The sequence below is a fragment of the Nannospalax galili genome, unplaced genomic scaffold, assembly GCF_000622305.1.
Source record: "Nannospalax galili isolate Female #2095 unplaced genomic scaffold, S.galili_v1.0 scaffold432, whole genome shotgun sequence".
In the NCBI taxonomy this organism is placed as follows: domain Eukaryota; kingdom Metazoa; phylum Chordata; class Mammalia; order Rodentia; family Spalacidae; genus Nannospalax; species Nannospalax galili.
This window is the reverse complement of record NW_008331138.1, coordinates 1,344,584-1,363,836: the sequence shown is the minus strand read 5'-3', so window position 1 is coordinate 1,363,836 and position 19,253 is coordinate 1,344,584. Positions and strand designations below refer to the sequence as shown.

Sequence of the window (19,253 nt, the reverse complement as noted above, 5' to 3'; positions counted from 1 at the left end):
TTTAAAGATTATTATTAGATTAATGAAACTCATAAAACCCTTGAAGCTCTTGCATAGAACCTGAGTTCAGTTTCCAGCACCCACTTTGGGCAGCTCACAACCTCCTATAACTCCAGTTCCAGGGGATCCAGCACCCTCTTCTGGCTTCCACAGGCACCCAAACACACATGTACATACAAACACACAGGCACAAATAAAAATTTTTAAATCTTCGATGTTCCAGTCCTAGAATGTGGGAAATGAAATAACTTAAGGCACATCTAAGCTGGAGACAAGGAGCATTGTATTCCAGCAATATCAAAAATGTATGCTACAGCCGGACATGGTGGCACATGCCTTTAATCCCAGCACTTGGGAGGCAGAGGCAGGAAGATCCCTGTGAGTTCGAGGCCAGCCTGGTCTACATAGTGAGTTCCAGGACAGCTGGGGCTACAGGAAGACCCTGTTTCAAAAAGACCAAAAAAAAAAGGCTATTCACATCCTTAGAATCGAGACTCTGGATCATTGACCTTGGGCAAGGCATTTTACTGTGCTTTGGTTTTCTTCTCTGTAAGCAGAGTAATAATGGCAAATTATTTCAAAGACAGTTAAGACCGTGCCTGGCATCTGAGCACCAGCTGATCGTCCCCTGCCCCTACCCCACCCCCAGGCCCCTAGGAAGTGGCAGCCATCCAAAGAGATCCACAATGGCCATTTTTGCATTTTGGCAGTGCGGGGAATGGAAACCAGGGCCTTGTGCAATCTAGGCAAGTGAGTTCCAGCTGACCTACAGCCTCCCCCACACTGCACCACACACCCTCGTTTTTCTTTTTTAATTTTTATTTTGTGTATATAAGTGTTTTGTCTGCATGGTATGTACGTGCACTGGTGCATGCAATGCCCCAGGAGGCCAGAAGAGCCTCCTGACCCCTGAAACTGGAGTTAAGGATTGTTAGCCACCATGTAGGTGCTGGGAACAGAACCCAGAACAGCCAGTGCTCTTAACTGCTGAGCCATCTCTCCAGCTCCTCTCTTTTCTTTTCTTTTCTTTTCTTTTCTTTCTTTCTTTCTTTTTTTTTTTTTTTTTTTTTTTTTTTTTTTTTTTTTGTTTGTTTGTTTGTCTTTGTTTTTTCAGATAGCGTCTCCCGGTAGCTCCAGTTGGCCTGGAACTCGCTATGGAGACCAAGCTGGCCTCCATCTCCCAGAGATCCGCCTGCACCATGCCCAACTTTTTTTTTTTTTTTTTTTTTAAAGACAGGGTCTTGCTGGGTAGCCCAGGATGGACTCCATTTGGACATCCTCCTGCCCTGTGCTAGGATACAGGGGAGCTCTATTTTGGACGCTTAAAGGCAAAAGGCACAGCGAAGGAACGCACCTCACGGAAGTCACGTGGCAGTACTCGAATGTGGGGAAGGTGACGACCAAGAAGGGGTTTAGGACCAGCCTGCCTGGCTTCTCATGGTCCGCCAGAGGGCGCCGGGTTCCGCGGACCCGCACGCGTGGGCGGGAGGCGCGCGAGGCCAGCGTGTCCTAGGCGCTGTGGGTGAGGCCTGGGCGTGTGCCCCCGGGGCGTGGCGACGCACGTGGACATCAGTCCCTCCCTCCCGAGGACCCGATACCCCCACCCCCCATTGGATCTGCTCTTGAGCATTCGCGCTGTGCCAGTGCGCGATGCAGGGTGCTTTGGGGACGAAGGGTGGCACTGTACCCGGACTGGCACTGGCCCGGGCCCACGCCCAGGACTCGGTTCCCAGGCCCCGCGGCGGGAGGTGGGAAGAAGGGATGTCCCGGAGGGGTGGGGAGGGCCTGGAGTAAATTTTCTTCGGAAAATATGCAGCGCTGGCCCCCAGCCCGGGCCTGACTCACCAGGCTCCACTGCATTGAGTCACAGGCTGCACAGGCCCTGCAAGCCTGGAGGGTCCCCCAGCCACCAGGGCGCCCCTTCCCTAGGGGCTTCACGGCTCAAGACAGCCTGACAGCGACACAAGCAGCAGCCCTGGCTTTATTGGCTCTGTAGGGACACTCTTGGGGCCCCAGCCCCGTTCCAGGCACGGGTGGGGTGGGTCCTGGGCATGGAAATCCCGGTGGGCAGCCTGGAGCAGGCATGGTCTCCAGCTGTTTCCCTTCCACTCCCCATGTTTTCTAAGGTGTCCCCCACCGGGGTCAAGCACTACATGATGAAGGCACAAGAAGATATGGGGTGGTCCCCTTAAGGAAGGGGGAGGGCACTAGCACCAAGAACCCCCTACTCTCAGGATGTCTGGGGGAAGGGGACTTCTACCTCTGATAGGGGCTCCATTTAAATATGACCTGAAGGTGGGCAGAAGGGCTGGATGCTGCAGTCTCAAAACCGAAGAGCATGCTGAGGGGACCAGGAGCACTGGGCAGAGGATAGAAACTATCCCAAAATGAGGCCAGATGGAGCTAGAAGTTTTGCCTGCTGCAGGGTTTTTGTGAAAATGGGTGTGATCAGAATTCACAGGGCTGTAGCAAAGGAAGTGGAGGGAAGGGGCAGAAGAGGGGTCCATCTGAGGAAGTAGGAAGTCCTGTGTCTCCTCCCAACCCCCAATGGTCCCAAGACCTGAGGACATGATGGGGTAGGGAGCCCTTGTTCAGGTGGGTAAAAGGCCGCCACTTGTAAAAAGGGAAAAAGGGTCTTGCAGAAATCAGTTTTTTTCTATGTAGACACCTCATTCCTGATCACACAGCTCCACCAGGGCCTGGCATACAGTAAGTGCTCAATAAATACTTGATGGGGCTGTGACTATAGCTGAGTTGGTCGAGTTCTTGCCTAGCCTGGGTGAAGCCCTGAGTTCCATCCCCAGCATTGCATAAACCAGGCTTGGTGGCACAGGCCTGTCATCTCAGCACTCAGGAGGTGGAGGCAGGAGGATCAAAAGTTCAAGATCATCCTCCACTACATAGAGGGTTCAAGGGCAGCCTGGACTACTTGAGACACTGTCTTAAAAAACAAAAAACAAAGCAAAAAATATGTATGTGAATAGTTGATGTTAGGGTGTGGGTGTGGGTGTGGGTATGTGCCTGACAAGCACAAATGTGTGTGAGGGTGGAGGTATGAAAGATGGACAGAAATCTTGTCCTGGCCCCCTGGTTCTCCCTAAGTGCTTTGACTAGGGTGTATGGTGTGGGGAGGGCCCCCCAAGTCCTTGCAGCTGGGCAGGGTGGGCAGGCAGGGTGTGTGGGGGTCAGAGCAGGGATCTGCGTGCAGCCGACTGGAGCTGGGGAGCCATAGCTAGGCAAAGTGAAATGGCGGGCCAGCGGGTATGTCTGGCTCACTCGGCCGAGCCCTTGTGGCGCCGCTTGGAGGGTGGCACCAAGCGGCGGGGCAGGTTGGTGGGCAGCCCGTGGCCCTCCAGCTTAGCCTCAATGAGGTGGCTGGCCAGGGCGAATTCCTCATCATCCAGCATACCATCGCGGTCGACGTCGCTCAGCTTCCAGATCCTCCCCAGCACCGAGTTGGGGAGCTTGGTGCCCACCATCCAGGTCTTGGCCTTGGAGCCACTCAGCTTGCCGTCGGCAGGAGCCAGGTTGTAGAAGATCTCATCGTATTTGGACTTGTCCTTGGTCACCACCCACTCCGCATCGTCTTCTGAGCCCTCCTCTCCATCCTCCATTGCCTCATCTGGGCCACGTTCCACAAAGGGACCCATGTGGGTGCCTTCAAAGGCGCCGCCCTGCACGCCAACCTCTATGCTCTCCAGCTCTTCCTGCCGTAGCAGGGGCATCAGCTTAGCGATGTCGTGTGTCAGCATCTCATCCAGAGCCTCCAGCAGCTTCGGCTTCAGTGAGTGGAATTTGGTGAAGTCGTGAGCCATCAGCAGCTCCTAGAGGGAGGGATGCAGATACCAAGAACTTAAGGGGACCCACCATGAGGCCACACCCCCAGCCCCTCACTGGGGGATTCTAGGCAGGTGCTCTACCACTGAGCCACACCCCAGCCCCTCACTGGGGGATTCTAGGCAGGGGCTCTACCTCTGAGCCACCCCCCAGCCCCTCACTGGGGGATTCTAGGCAGGTGCTCTACCTCTGAGCCACCCCCCAGCCCCTCACTGGGGGATTCTAGGCAGGGGCTCTACCTCTGAGCCACCCCCCAGCCCCTCACTGGGGGATTCTAGGCAGGGGCTCTACCTCTGAGCCACCCCCCAGCCCCTCACTGGGGGATTCTAGGCAGGTGCTCTACCTCTGAGCCACCCCCCAGCCCCTCACTGGGGGATTCTAGGCAGGTGCTCTACCTCTGAGCCACATTACCAGTCCTATTTGATTTTTTTTTTTTTCTGAGCCAGGGCTTCATGTAACCAATCTGAAACCTCACCTCCACCTCAAGAGTGCTGGGGTTACAGGCATGTATCACCAAGCCACGTTTACCTATTTTACTATTTGAGACAGGATCTTTGTAAATTGCCCAGGGTGGCCCTCAAATTGTCATCCTCCTGTTTAAGCCCCTGAGTAGCTGGGGTGACAGGCCTAGATGAAACAACTGGATTAACAGTTTCAAGTTTGATGTCAGTCTAATTTAGCCTTAGGACAGAGGCAGGCAGTGACTAGTCCCTGCCTGGGTGAGCATGACCTGTCCCCACATTTGCTCGGTCAGCCCTGCCCTGCCCAGCTCCAGATCTCTGTATGCGCCCCATTCAGCTACACCTGAGATAGAACTTTCCTCAACACTGGCAATCCTGGGCCTGAACATGGTTACCTCTGTCTCCCAATATCCCATTTGTCTTTATTTTTGAGACAGGGTCTCTCCATGTAGCATAGGATACTCTGAAACTCACTATGTAGCCCAAGCTAGACTAAACTCACAGACCACAGAAATCCTTCTGCCTCAGCCTGACTGCTGGGGTTACAGGTGTGAGCCACCATGCCAGCCTTGTCCCTTCTATGTACTAAATCCATGACCGTTACCTGGGCCCCATACTGTCGCCATGTGGACGTCTGGTCATGTGACTAAGATGCAGCCAATTGTCTGTAAGTAGAAGTTGCTCGGGCAACTTCTAGATTTACTCTGTTCACTGTCATAGCTGCTACCACAGTGAAATTTAAAGGAATTAAAATTAAGTAAAATCTACAATTCAGGTTTTATTGATGTTTTTCATCTCCACTGTGTTTATCACAATAAAGTCGGGTATCCATGAACAAAAGTGCCACCCACCCCTCCAGCCTCCTGGGCTCTGCCCTCAGAAGGGGACTCCCGCATCACCCCATGGCTGGTCTGCAGGGTCTCTCACCTGCATCTTCTGGCAGTCGGGGAAGTCCCCAGGGGAAATGTGATGCTCCAGCTGGATCTTCGCAAAGATGACGGGCAACTTGAGAATCAGTTGCTTCTTCTTGTTCTCCTTCCCAAACACCGAGGGCATCTCCTTCTTCAGGTAACTGATGATGTATGCGTGCACCTGTGGAAGACAGAGGGCACCTGAGCCCGAAGCACAGCCACCCAGAGGAGAGAGGATCGGGCAGGGCCTGGGAACCTGCATTCCTTTCCTTCTCTTTGAGATGGGGTCTCAGGTAGTGCAGGCTGCCTTTGAACTCACTATGTAGCAGAGGATAGCCCTGAACACCTGGTCCTCCTGCCTTCACCTCCTAAGTGCTGGAATGACAGGTGTGCATCACGGTATGCAGCCTCTCTCTCTCTCTCTCTCTCTCTCTCTCTCTCCTCTCTCTCTCTCTCTCTCTCTCTCTCTCTCTCTCTCTTTCATTTTTGAGGCAGGGTCTCTCTATAGTCCCAGCTGGCCTGGAACTCCCCAGGAGTGTAGACGAGGCTGGCCTCGAACTCACATAGATTCACCTGTCTGGGATTAATGTGCCACCACACCCAGCTATTACGGATAGTTTTTAGCTGCAGTGTGTGTGTGCTGGGAACCAAACCCAAGTCATCTGTAAGAGCAGCTGGTACTCTTGATCTCTGAGCCATCTCTCCAGCCACCACCCTCCCCTCAATAATTCTTAAGAGCCCAAAGTCCTGAATGCAGCTGCCTTCCTGGCTGGCTTCGGCAGCCTCACCCACATCCTCTCTCCTGCTTTCTCCTCTCTGAGTGCTCCCACTCCCAGCCTTCCTCACTGACCATCACACCAACCTTCCCCCCGATCCTAGGGCCTTTGCACATGTCCTGTGCTCTGTCCAGAGCTCTGTCCCAGTAACCCAATGAGGCTGTCTGTTAAAAACCAAGTACCCTGAACACTACCATTTGTTATCTCGGCCCTTTCTGCCTTCTTCACAACTTAGCTGAAGTCATCATTACTTTATCTGTCAGTTGGCTTGTTTTACCTCGGCTCATCAAATACAAGTTCAGAAGGGCCAGGACCTTGACTGCTTCCTCTATCCTCAGCCCTGGGATAATGTGCAGAGTGTCACTCAGGAAATAGTTGGGGGATAAACCAGTGAACTCGGGAGCCTTTGAACCACATTCTCATACATTATTGAAAAATAAAGGATAGCAGAATACAGAATTCAGACGTGTCTATTGTTTACAGGCAGCACCATCACTGAATGTGCATACGCAGAATAAGGCTGGCGAGATGGTTCCACATGTAAAGGTGCCTGTGGCTAAGCCTGACCACCTGAGTTCAATTCCCAGAATCCACATGGTAGAAGGAAAGAACTGACCCCCTAAAGTTGTCCTCTGACCTCCACGTGTGCAATGTGGCATGTGCACCTGTTCACACACACACACACACACACACACACACACGTACGTGATCATACACACAATAAAATAAAATTAATTTTAAAAGAAAAAAACGGGACAAACTCTTTCAAGGTGTTGGCCACAAGCATTCCAGCATCCTGAAATGGCCCCTTCTAGTAGTTTCTAATTCCACCAAAAGGCAGAGGCCAGAGGATTCATCCACACCTTGCTTTGTACAGATGGGAAACTGAGGCACCTACATGGGTCACCAAGAGCTCTTTGTGGCCTTGAATGGCCGGAGAGCATCAAGGGAGGTTAAAGCCCTATGTGCTATGGTTGGTAACTGGACCAAGTGTGGCCAGGGCATTTGTGAGGGGTGTGCGGGGTGCCAGGGAGCACACAGAGCAGTGAGGTCAGAGCAGACCTTGAAGTCTAGGATCCTGGGTCTTGGGTGCAGTGGGGAGCCAAGGATGAGCCTACAAGGACCAGAGGGAGAGTGTGGCCTACAGGTCTGAAAGACCAATCAGGGAAGAGGCTGAGAGGCCAATCAGGGAAGAGGTGTGGCCAGGATGTTGCGTGCCGTCTACCAGTGAGAGTCAATGGAGGAACTGCAGGGTTGTCCAGGGCATGGGAGGGGGGCGGGAATGATCTGAGAAGGACGTGGCCTGTGAGAATGGACCAGTGGGGGAGGACGTGGCCTGCCAGGGAGGGTCAAAGGGGAGGAACATGGTTTTGGGGTGGGCCGAGGAAGAAGGGCATGGCCTCATGTGGCAGGGCCTGAGATAGTGGGCCAGTGTGGGACATGGTCTGCTAAGGAGGGTCACTGGGGAGGAATGTGCCGGAGAGTCATGGCCTTCCTGGATGGGCCAGTGGGGAGAAGTATGACCTGGGATGATAGGCCAATGGAGAGGGATGTAGACTGTAAGGATGAACTATTAGAAAGGATAAGACCTGTGAGGACCAATGGGGAGGGGCATAGCCTGGGAGGATAGGCCAATGACAAGGGGCGTGGCCTGTGATGTGAGCCAATGAGGAAGGGTGTGGCCTGCGGTGCCCTGTCTGGGGCTTGTCAGAGAGAAGGTGAGCATCATAGGAAAATGGGCCAATGGAGAGAAGGGGGGGTATGACATGTCAATGGGAGGGGGGCAATGGGGCGGGACGCGGTCTGCTGGGGCAGGACACTAGAGAGAAGTGTGGCCTGCAAGGGCCAATGGGGCGAGGTATGACCTGCTGGAACCAGTCAATGGAGAGGGACATGGCTTGTTGTGGCATCCCAACCGAGAGGGGCGTGGCCTGCTGGAGCCAGTGGGTGGAGCCCCGTGTCGTGTGTGTGTGTGTGTGTGAGTGTGTGTGAGTGTGTGTGAGTGTGTGTGTCCCCGCCCCAGCAGCTCCCCGTAACGGTCGAGGCTAGTTGGATAGCTGATGGCTTTTCCAGAGAGGAAGCAGGGGAAGGTGGCAGGAAGAGATAAGGAGGCAGCGGGGGCCGGGCCAGGGCGCGGGTCGGACGCCGGGGTTTGTCCCGGGTTTCCGGAGCCACCTCCTGCCTGGCCTGGGCGCCAGGTGTCCGTCCCCACACTCGTCCCAGTGCTGTGGACCCCAGCTTTGGCCTCTGCTTCCCGAGAGGGTCCTGGGGACCTGAGAAAGACGAGAGGTGAGGAAAGAGGGCAAGGAAGTGAGCTAGAAAGAGGGGAACTGCGAAGAAAGGAGAAAAGGGAGGCTGGTGGAGGGACAGGGACAGGCCAGACAGACCTGCACAGGCTGGGCAGAGGGTGAGAGGAAGGCGGATCCCCAGGTCTCCTGGGGCAGCTGCCTTGGACACCCCGGCGCTCCCTCCCAAAACGGATTCCTGGGGTGGGGTTGAAGGCCATGATTCACCCCTCTCCTACTCCTTAAACCAACACCTCAGGGCACCTCCACCACCTAGAACCTTCTTGGCCTCCTCGCCTGCCCAGCTTCCTGCCCCACCTCCACCCTGGTGGCCCCCCGGGTGAATGTTCCATTGGGCCATGGAAATGGCTCTGAAAGCAAAGCTCCCCCTAGCTTCTTCCTCTCCAAGGTGGGGCCTACTCCAGGCATACTCCACCAGCCTGTTTCATGTACTCCAGCCTCCTAGATTTGCACTAGACTTGAATCCACTGCACAGAAGGCAGCTTGAGTCCAACCCTGTCCTCTTGCTCTAAATCCTTGCATGGCTCCCCAGTGCCCTTAAAGGACAGCCCTGGTTTGTTGGCCTAGCCTGTAAGATGCTCACTGTTCCAACTCCCACCACTTCCTCAGATCCAAAATGAATCACCCAAACTGTCTATGTGGGTTCAAAGGGGGCATATTCCTTCAGGTGCCCTGTCCTGTGCCCACACCTGGACCATGCTGAGTCGTCACTGCCTTGAGACACTGAACTGTTTCCTCCTCTACCTTGGGGTATTGAGATGGAGGCAGGGCAGAGCCATCCCTGGCACTTCCCAGCAGAGGGCCAGGCACAGAGTTGACTTTGTTCAAGCTGAGGTTCTGCCTAGTGTCCTTCATTCTGTAAATATTTACAGAGCAATTCACATTCAGGTGCTGGGGACACTTGCTGGAGGAATTCTGAGATCCTTATTCTACAAAACTTGAGTACAAGTTGAATCAAGGAGGCAGTAAACAGGGGCCCACTGAGTGGCTCCTGAGAGGTGATGAGGCTGAGGGAAGTCAGGACAGAATAAAGGATAAAGTGGGGGTTGGTTATACTCATCAAAGGGAAGGCACCTTTCTGAGAAGGGGACATCTGAATGAGCCATACGGACAGCCAGGAAAGGGGATGGGTGAGGGGAGAAGGCTGCCAGGAAGAGCCAACAGCCAGTGCAAAGGCCCCTGAGGTAGGTAGGACTGAGGTGATGTGCAATGGCTGTTGCAAAGGGCCCAGGAGCTGAGGAGGCAGGGGAAGAGCGACGGATGGAGACCACCTGTGGGCCACTGTGAAGACTTGGCTTTTGTTCAGTGATTTGGGAGTGGCTGGAGTCATGAGGGGGCTGTTGGCTATTCCATCTGGCAGTAGGAGGATGACCAGGACAACAGGAATGATGAAGTCGGAGAGGGAAGGTAGGAATCTGAGGGCAAAGGGACCCTCTGCATGGGATTCCTTCCCTCTCTCCATTCTTCATGTGATTGACCCTTCAGGATGAGAGGGAATGAATCTGGGAGCTAGGTCAGTGCCTGACTGCACAATCAGGGAGGAGGGAGGAGAAATAGGTCTGTCCAGCCTCCTCAAGGCCTCCCCAGCCTCCCTCAGTCCTCTCCAGACTCCCTGAGTTCTTCCAAGACTCAGTCCCTCCAGTCGCCTTCAGTCCTCCCAAGACTTCATCAATCCTCCCCAGCCTCAGTCTTCCCCAGACGCCCACAGTCCTCCCTAACCTACGACCTTCCCAGCCGCCCTCAATCCTACCTAGACTCTCACAATCCTCCCTAGCCTAATATGATTCTCCCCAGACTTCTGCAGTCATCCTCAGCCTCACTCAATCCTCCCTACACACCTCTTCAGCCTTCTTTAGTCCTCCCTCAGCCTCTTGACTTCCTCCCTGACCTCCCTCAGTCCTCCCCAACCTCCCTCAGTCCTTCTTAGTCTCCTGTAGTCTTCCTCAGCCTCCCTCAATCCTCCCTTGCCTCCCCTAGTCCTCTGCCTCCCCCAATCCTCCCCAGCTTCTCACACTCCTCCCCTGTCTCCCCACCCTGCTCACCCGCACCAGCCGTGCCCTCTTCACCAAATCGTTGAGTTTGCGCAGCGCTGCATGGCGGGGCAGGCCCTGGATATCTCGGAAGAGGTCCTGTTCCTCCAGCTCGAAGAGGCGCCGGTTGTCAGGCACCAGGAGCGGCTGGGACCAGAAGGAGCCGATGTAGACGCGCAGGACCTCAGGCGTGCCCACTACTTTGCCCAGCGCCCACATGAGCGCCCCATAGACGCGCATCAGCTGCTGCGTCTCCACCATGTCTGCCTTGTTGAGCACCACGCGGATCTTGTCTTCGTGGCCCCGCAGGGCGCCGATGGCCTCTGAGAACTCGTCGGAAATCTCCAGCTTGTGGGCGTCAAAGAGCAAGATGATGAGGTCCACTCGCTCGGCAAACCAGCGTAGCACAGCAGGGAAGTCGTAGCCTGGAGTGGGCAGGGGACAGGCGTTTATGGGGCAGGAGTCATCAGAAGTCAGAAACCCACTCTTCAGCCGTTCACATCCATTCTTTTCCACCAGTGCTGGATTGTACAGACGTCCAGGTTGTTAACTATCCAAATCCTTGTGTAGCCAAATGGGCCCCACGGGTATTTTATAACTGCGACCCTTTGGAATCCAGAATTTATCCAGCCCCTTAATCCATCTGGCTACTGGGATGGAGAAATTACCCCAACCTTCCCCACACTCCCTGCTTCCATCCTACTGGCTCGCTCATTGATTGATTGATTGATTCATTCATTCATTTCCTAGGCACACTAGGGATGTATTTACATAGATGGATTTTTCAGCAGCTAAACTTTTAAAGTGTGGGGCCAGTGAGATGGTTCAGAAGCTAAAGTGGCTTGCCGCCAAGCCTGAAGATCTGAATAGGATCTGCAAGTTGTCCACTGACCTCTTGACGCTGTGCATGTACGCATACACACCAAAATATGCTAAAATACATTTTTTTAATCTGCTGGAGAGATGGTTCAGTGGTTAAAAACATTGAGTGCTCTTGCAGAAAACCCAGGTTTGAATCCCAGCACCCACATGGCAGCTAACAACCACCTGTAACTCCAGTTCCAGAGGACCCAATGCCCTTTTCTGGCCTCCATGGGCACTGTATGACATGGGTGCACCTTCCCACATGCAGGCAATACACGCATACACATACAATAAAAATAATAAATAAAATATATTTTGAAAAAAAAAACTTAGGGGGCCGGGCATGGTGGCACATGCCTTTAACCCCAGCACACGGGAGGCAGAGGCAGGCAGATCTCTGTGAGTTCAAGGCCAGCCTGGTCTACATAGTGAGTTCCAGGCCAGAGGGGGCTACAGGGGAGACCCTGTATCAAAAAGATCAAAAAAAAAATCTTAGGGGTTCAGACGGCTTAGGGGTTAAAAGCAATGGCTGCTCTGGCAGAGGACCAGGTGCAGTTCCCAGCACACATATGGTGGCTAACAGCCATCTGTAACTCCAGTTCCAGGGGATCTGATGCCCTTTTCTGGTCTATTCAGGCATTGCACGTATGTGGTGCACTTTAAAAAATGCAAGCAACATAAGATGGAAAGATGGCTCAGCAGTTAAGAGCACTGGCTGCTTTTCCAGAGGACCCCTGTTCAGTTCTCAGCACCCACATGTCAGCAGCTCACAACTGCCTGTAACTCCAGATCAAGGGGCTCCAACGCCCCTTTCTGGCCTCAACAGGTAATGCATCATTGAACAAACCCACACACACATAAAATTTTAAATCCTAAAGTGTTTTCAAAGACGCCCCCAGCACACCTGAGCCCACTCCCAGTTTCCCTATGTGTCTCTGGGTAGTGAAGAGAGACTGAGACCCACCCCTGACCTGCCGGTGAGGAACCCCTGCCCCACAAGCTGTGTGACTTTAGGCAAGGAGCTTAACCTTTCTGAACTTGTCCCTTCTCTAAATTAAAAAAAAAAAAAAATCGGGGGCTGGAGAGACAGCTCAGCGGTTAAGAGCCACTGGCTGGCTGCTCTTTCAGAAGACCCAGGTTCAATTCCCAGCACCCACATGGCGACTAACAATTGTCCATAACTCCAGTTCCAGGGGAATCCGACTCCCTCTTCTGACCTCCATGGGCATTGCACAAAATGGGTATACTTACATACATTCAGGCAATACATTCATGCACATAAAATAAAAATAATAAAATATTTTTTAAAAAATCATAGTAGGATGTACTTCATAGTCTACTGTGACAATTACAGGATGACAAATAAGACCATCTACAGAAGAGTTGAGGCCACTGGTCCACCCTGAGCTGCATACTTCAAAGTGGAATAGCTCTCTGGTATGTAAATCATACTTCAAGAAAACTCAAGGAAAAAAAAAAAACCAAAAACAAACAAAAAAAAACAGTGCCCAGAGTACAGTAAGCATTAAACAAGTCAGTCATGGAGGCATCAGACCCACAGGGGAGACAGTTTCCAACCATCTCTACCTGCCTGCTCTGAGCAGGAGGGAGGCCAGTTCTGTCCCTCCAGATTGGGGACAAACCCATCTACCCCTAGAATGGTCAGGATGGAATACAGGGTTCTGGGTAGCTGTGGAGAGACCAGAGGGGTGTCTGACTCGGCCTGGGGGTGGGTCCAGGAAGGCTTTCTGGAGGAGGGCATACAGAGCTGGCAGCTGGCAGGACAGGAAGGCGGGACAGGAAGGGCAGCAAACTGAGGTCCTGATTGGAGATCAGGGGTAGAACAGACTCACTAGATATCAGAACACCAGCTTTATGACCCCATGCTCCCCATGATGAACTGAGAAGCTAAGGGACTTGTTAAAGCAACTGAAGCAGGTGGTATCAGGGCAGCCGCTGGCTTTGACGGTGTCCCCAGCCCAGGAGGCAATCAGCTTCTTGTGGGCCAAGGGGGAGGGGGAGGATCTTTTCTCTGGGGGAGGAAGGGCCAGGTCACTATAGGGTTAGCAGCTTGGCCTCTCTTCCCTCCCCAGTGTCTACACACATACACCCTGGCCCAGATTTGGAAAGGGTGTCTCATGGGGCGGAAAGGGAGGGAAGGCAGAAGGGAGGGAGGGAGAGGGAGGCAGGGACGTTGAGTCAGCGTGGGAATGGAGACGTGGCAGAGGAACGAGATGTTCACCCAAGAAAAACAGTCCTGGATACCAGGCACCCAGCACCCCGTGTGTGCCACGCGCTGTTTTAAGCACTTTGCACTAAGTTAACCCTTCCCAGAACCACCTATGTTTTCTCCCCAGGCAAGAAACAGAGGCCCAGAGAGGACTGGTTACAGTCTTGAGGTGTTACAGTTTCAAGGAGCATAGCCAGGTGTGGTGGCCCATACGTGTCACCTCAGCACTCGGGAGGATGAGGCAGGAGGATGGCCACCAGTTTGAGGCCAGTTTGGTCTATATAGTGAGTTCCAGGCTAGCTTGGACTACAAAATAGGACTCTTGTCTCCAAAAACAAGGAAATAAAATACTAGTAGAGTCTAGACCTGGGGGTGAGCCAGAGGGACACTCCAGGGAGTGGTCACACCAGGCAGGCATTCCCAGGCAGCCACACCTCCACCAGTACGAAGTAAGACACCCACACCGGCACCCAATAGCTAGACACATTCTGACTCTCCTACAGCCAGACCCATGTTCTCTGACAGGTACATATGTTTCAGAGTCTGGGACCTACACAGATATGCATGGCCACATGATCACAAAGATGCTGAGGAGCCAGCCATTACAGACACAGAAATCAGCACACAGGTCTGACTGAATGTATACCTTTCATTTGAGACATCACTGTGATGTCCACCTGGCCTTTAACTGGTTTCAATCCTACTGCCTCAGCCTCCCAAATGCTGGGATGACAGACATGCACAACCACACTCAGCTTTCCCCAACAAGTATGCACCTTCCAAAATGCACAGCAAGTGACCCACACAGATGTAGGTTCTCTCTCTCTCTCTCTCTCTCTCTGTCTCTCTCTGTCTCTCTGTCTCTGTCTCTCTCTCTGTCTCTCTCTCTCTCTCTCTCTCTCTCTCTCTCTCTCTCTCTCTCTCTCTCTCTCTCTCTCTCTCTCTCTCTCTCTCTCTCTCTCTCTCTCTCTCTCTCTCTCTCTCTCTCTCTCTCTCTCTCTCTCTCATCTGTACACAGAGTCACACACAAGATCCGGGGATGTGACTCAGCAGGAAAGCACTTGCCTAGAATCCCTCAGTGAGGTGAGGGGTGTGGCTCTGTGGTAGAGCCCCTGCCTAGAATTCCCCAGTTTGATAGTAGAGTGTTTATCCAATATGTGCAAAGAAGTAACACTGAATAAAACAGCTGTTTACACAAGATCCCACCATGTCCCCCAGTGTCACAGCATCTCTCAGAGTCACATAAAGTCACATCCAATCACAATTAGAGGCACACAGCATACACAGCTGGCCACTCACACATTTCCATCAAATCATAGAACTCCAGAGTCATGACTCTACACATCTGTCAGCACAGTCACAGACAGATACATAGTCTCCAACACTCATCACACAGTCACAATAACACACTTTCCTAGGATTTACCCAGCACCCCTAATCCCACTGTACAGATAGACTCCACCCCCTGTGCCCCTAGGGCCAGAGGAAGGGGGATTCCCCATCTCCACCCACTCCATCTCCTGCAGAGGCTGGGGCCATGGGCTCCTTTCCATGTCTCAGACCTAGCCCATGGGCTGGGTGCCCCAGGAATTCCTCACCCTGACCCTCCTCCCTGTCCCCCCTTCCTCACCCTCCCCATTCCCTGCTGATTACTCTGCTACTATTGCGTCTGCAGCTGCCTCCTGTGTTGCCCCCAAGGGGCTGTGCTGCTGGACAGCAGCCAGGGGACCAGTCACTCTGGAGCCCAGGCCTCCTGCCTGGCCTCTGGGTCCCCTCTGCCCCACACTGCTGCCTCCTTTGCCCTACTTTCCCAGCAAAATAAAGGGGGTGGGGTGGTTAGCAGGATGAACAGAGAGACTGGGGGCCTGGATGCTGGAGTGGAGGCAGAAGCTGGGGGAGGGGTTGGGGAGGGGAACAGAGTAGGAGTGGGGCTCAGAGGTTGGGCCTGGTGGGTGGGGACAGGCTCACTCAAGGCCCTGCTGGAATTCACCCACTGCAGCTCCCCCTGCACAGCTGTTTATAAATTCCAGGCCCAGCCTTGGCCCCCACCCAGGTTCTCCCTCAGCCCCATCTGCGTTCCACCCTCCTAGCCAGGACCTCGCTGAGGCAATCCTGGGGCCCAGGGCCTCCCCACCCTGTGCTCTCTCTTCCTGGGTCTCCAGGCTCTCTAAGCCCCTCCACCTCATCACCCCTCAGTCTCTGTCTCTTCATCTCTCCTTTTCCATCCGTGTGGCTCACCCAGACATGTGGCCCTAGCCTGCTCACACGTGTTCACTCATGCCTCCCCCACCCACCAACCAGCACCAGGGGAGGAATGGCAGCCTCCTGTTCCTCCCTTCTGCTGCCCTGACTGCTGGGGTCTACTCTGCAGGGGCAGTGAGAGTTCTCCTCCCTAGGCAGGTCCAGCCCCGGCCTCTTCCTTCAGACCCAGGAGTCCAGGCCCTACCCTCTTCCCTCAGCTCTAGATATATAGGCCCGGCCTCTTCCTTCAGACCCAAGGGTCCAGTCTCACACCCAGACAGACAGGGCCCAGCACTCCTCCCTCAGACCCAGGGATCCAGTCCCAGCCTTCTCCCTCAGACTGCCCCAGCTTTGCTCACCACGGCTCACTCTCTGCTTGGCTCCTGACAGGATGCCAGGTGTGTCAATGATACTGATGCTCTCCAGGACCTGGTTGGGGAGCTGGGCACACATGAACCTGGCGGGGGGGTGGAGGTCAGGGGTTAATACAGAGCCCGGCGGAAGGATAGAAAAAAGGATACCAAGGGTATTATGAAGAGAGGCAGGTGCAGAAGACGGAGGCCTCAGAAAGAAAGAAGTTTAGGAGGAACCATAGGATCCATATTATATACATACGGATATTATATATATATTACATATATAAAATGTTTATTATATATATTATATAATGTATATTACATATATAAACCAACCAGATCTGTGTCTGAGAATATCCCAAGTCACCACTATAACCTTGGGTTACCTTCATTTTCTAGGTGAGCATGAGAGGCACCGAGAGGTTAAGTCACTTGCCCAAGGCTACCCAGCATTTGTGGGGGCAGAGGCACAACTGAAACCCAGGATCACCTAGGGAAGGGACAGGAGCAGATGAGGGAGGGAAAGAAGCAGGCAGGATTAAGAGAATGGGAGACCAAAAAGACAGACGCAGTCAGGGATGGAAGCCCTGTGCCTGGCCAGCGGCTGCCACACTCACCGGTTGAGGAACGTGTTCCCAAAGGGGTTGAGTTTCCGGAAGGGCTTCTCGGGGTCCACAACCAGAGCGTTGCCCGGCACGGTGCCCTCTGTTTCGCCATGCATGACAGCCACAAAGCAGTCGGTGGTGGGCTCGGGCCCCACACGGGAGCCGGGAACCTCCTGCTCCAGCAGGTACTGGATGAAGCTGGTTTTGCCAGTGCTGTACTGGCCAGCTACTAACACCATGGGCTTGCCGTCGAAGTCGGCATCCTCTAGGGCAGGTGAATGGAAGGCCCCGAAGCGATAGTGTTCCTCCAGCGGCAGAAGTTTGTTGCGGTACAGCTCCTTGAGGGACGAGGTCACTGTGCGGATGGCTTCGGGTTGCTGGCCCCGAGCCCCGCCTCGCTTTAGCCAGCTGAACATGGTAACTTTGACGCTCACTGGGTCACCAAGGGAGGTGCGGGGATGGAGAGCTACCTGCAGGAGGAGGAGGAGGGAACATGACCGGAGGTGGCTAGGGAATGGCAAGGGGGGGAGATGGGGGGGAGTGGGAGGGAGGAAGAGGAGGGGAGGAAGCTGAGAAGGGGGAGCAGGAGGGGAGGAGGAGGATTGGAAAAGGAAGAGGAGGAACAGGAGGAGAGAGGAAGGAGGAGGAAGAGGAGGGAGGAGGAGGAGGAAGAAGAGAAGAGGTGGAGGAAGAGGAGGAGGGAGAGGAGGAAGAGGGGCTAGCTAGCATGAACTGGAGGAGGAGGAGAAGAAAGATTGATTGATATGGTTCAAGAAGAGGAACTGGGTCTGGTGTGATGTTGGATGACTTTAATTCCAGCACCCAGGAGGCAGAGGCAGGCAGATCTCTGTGAGGCTAACCTGGTCTACATAGGGAGTTCCACACCAGCCAGTGCTGCTTAGTGAGACCCTGTCTCAAAAAAGGTGGGGTGTGTGGGGGAAAATTGGGAATGGAAGATGACGGGATGAATAAAGGAAAGGATGGAACCTTCAGGAAAAAACACATCCTTGAGCTGGGTGTGGTGAGGTATGCCTGTTCAGCACTCTGATGACTGAAGCAATAGGATCATAAGTTCAAAGCGGATTTGGGCTCCATGGTGGGGCCCTACCTCAAAAAAAAAAAAAAAAACCTCACCCCCAAGACAGAAACCCATTCCTGAATGTCTTCATCCCCCTCTTCCTCTATTACTTAATGCATTTTCACAGAAATGGCTTGTGCCACGCTGCAGAAGCTGTCACCCCAGAAATGAATCATAAGGGCCAACTGCTACCCAGAGTCCAGCCTCCCTGAGGACCTGGACACCCAATAGCTAATGTTGTCTGTGAAAATCCAGATCTCCAGAGGAGGCATGAGAAGGTGATCACAGAGTCAGCAAAGCTCACTACAGGGTTGACTTTTGAGCCACTTCATAAAAGACAAGCAAGACTAAGGGTCTTAGGCAGAGGACAGGGTGTGCAAAGGCCCTGGGGTGTGACAGGCTCTTGGGGACTGGGAACAGAGGATTGTCCAGTGGGGATACAGAGCCAGAGGGCTGAGGAACGAGGCTGTGGAGGTTACCTTGGATGCACCCAGGTCAGAAGGAGCCTTGGTGTTTGAAAGAAAGAATTCAACATTTATGATCACTGGAAGCCAGAGATGGTGCCAGCTCATGTCTTGGGAGGGGGTTGCTGGAGATGGAACCCAGGGCCTTGGACATGCTAAGCAAGTGCAATACAGGTAAGCCAAGCCCAAGCTCCTCATTGGTGGGTTTTTGAGCAACTGCTCTCTACCTCTGAGCCATTCCTCCAGCTCCTCACTGGGGGATTCTAGGCAGGTGCTCTACCACTGAGCCACACCCCAGCCCCTCACTGGGGGATTCTAGGCAGGTGTTCTGTTGCTGAGCCACATCCCTAATCCTGTGGTGGTTCACTTAATTTTTGTTAAGGTTGACTTATCTCCATTTTTCTTTTTCTTTATTTTATTTTTCATTTTATGTGTGTGAATGTATTGTCTGCATGTATCTAAGTGCACCCATGTCATGCAATGTCCACAGAGGTCAGAATAGGGCATTGGAACTGGAACTGGAATTACAGAAGGATGTTAGCTGTCATGTGGGTGTGGGTGCTGGGAACTGAACCTGTGTCCTCTGGAAAAACATCCAGTGCTCTTAACCACCGAGCTATCTCTCCAGCCCCATTTTTTTTTTTTTTCATTTCTTTTGAGACTGAATCTCATGTTTCCAACAATGGCCTTCAACTCACTATGCAGCTGAGGATGTTCTTGAATTTGTCTTCCTGTCTCCACCTTCTGAATGCTGAGATTACAGACATGCCTAGTTTTATCCAGAGTTGGGGCTGGAACCCAGGGCTTCAAGCATGCTAGGCAAGCACTCTACTATCAGAGCTGCATCCCTAGTCCCCAGGCCCACTGTTCTAAGGAGGAAATGAAGCCTTGGAAAGTTAGCAATAGCTTATCCAGGATCACTAAGCTAAACTACTCTAGCTGGGACTTAAACTCTGGCAACTGGTCCACTGTTTGCCGTGTCCCCTCAAGAGTCTTGTATTCACTGTAGGGTCTGTAGTGATACCTCTCTTCCCTGATTATCAGTAATTCTCTCTCTCTCTCTCTCTCTCTCTCTCTCTCTCTCTCTCTCTCTC

General features: G+C 53.2%; 1 protein-coding gene across 2 annotated transcripts in view; it reads right to left on the bottom strand.

Annotated features, from left to right (window-relative positions):
- Positions 1-1,952: 1,952 nt before the first annotated feature.
- Ehd2 (EH domain containing 2) overlaps positions 1,953-19,253 on the bottom strand; it is an 18,395-nt gene continuing 1,094 nt past the window's right edge. For both annotated transcript variants that reach the window (XM_008822229.3, XM_029558255.1), the window contains exons 2-6: positions 16,630-17,087; positions 16,016-16,113; positions 10,334-10,746; positions 5,226-5,390; positions 1,953-3,824 (exon numbers count right to left, since the gene is read on the bottom strand). In XM_008822229.3, coding sequence (XP_008820451.1) covers positions 3,273-3,824; positions 5,226-5,390; positions 10,334-10,746; positions 16,016-16,113; positions 16,630-17,033 — 1,632 coding nt within the window. In that variant the 5' untranslated portion in view covers positions 17,034-17,087 and the 3' untranslated portion in view covers positions 1,953-3,272. The remainder of the gene's footprint in view (positions 3,825-5,225; positions 5,391-10,333; positions 10,747-16,015; positions 16,114-16,629; positions 17,088-19,253) is intronic.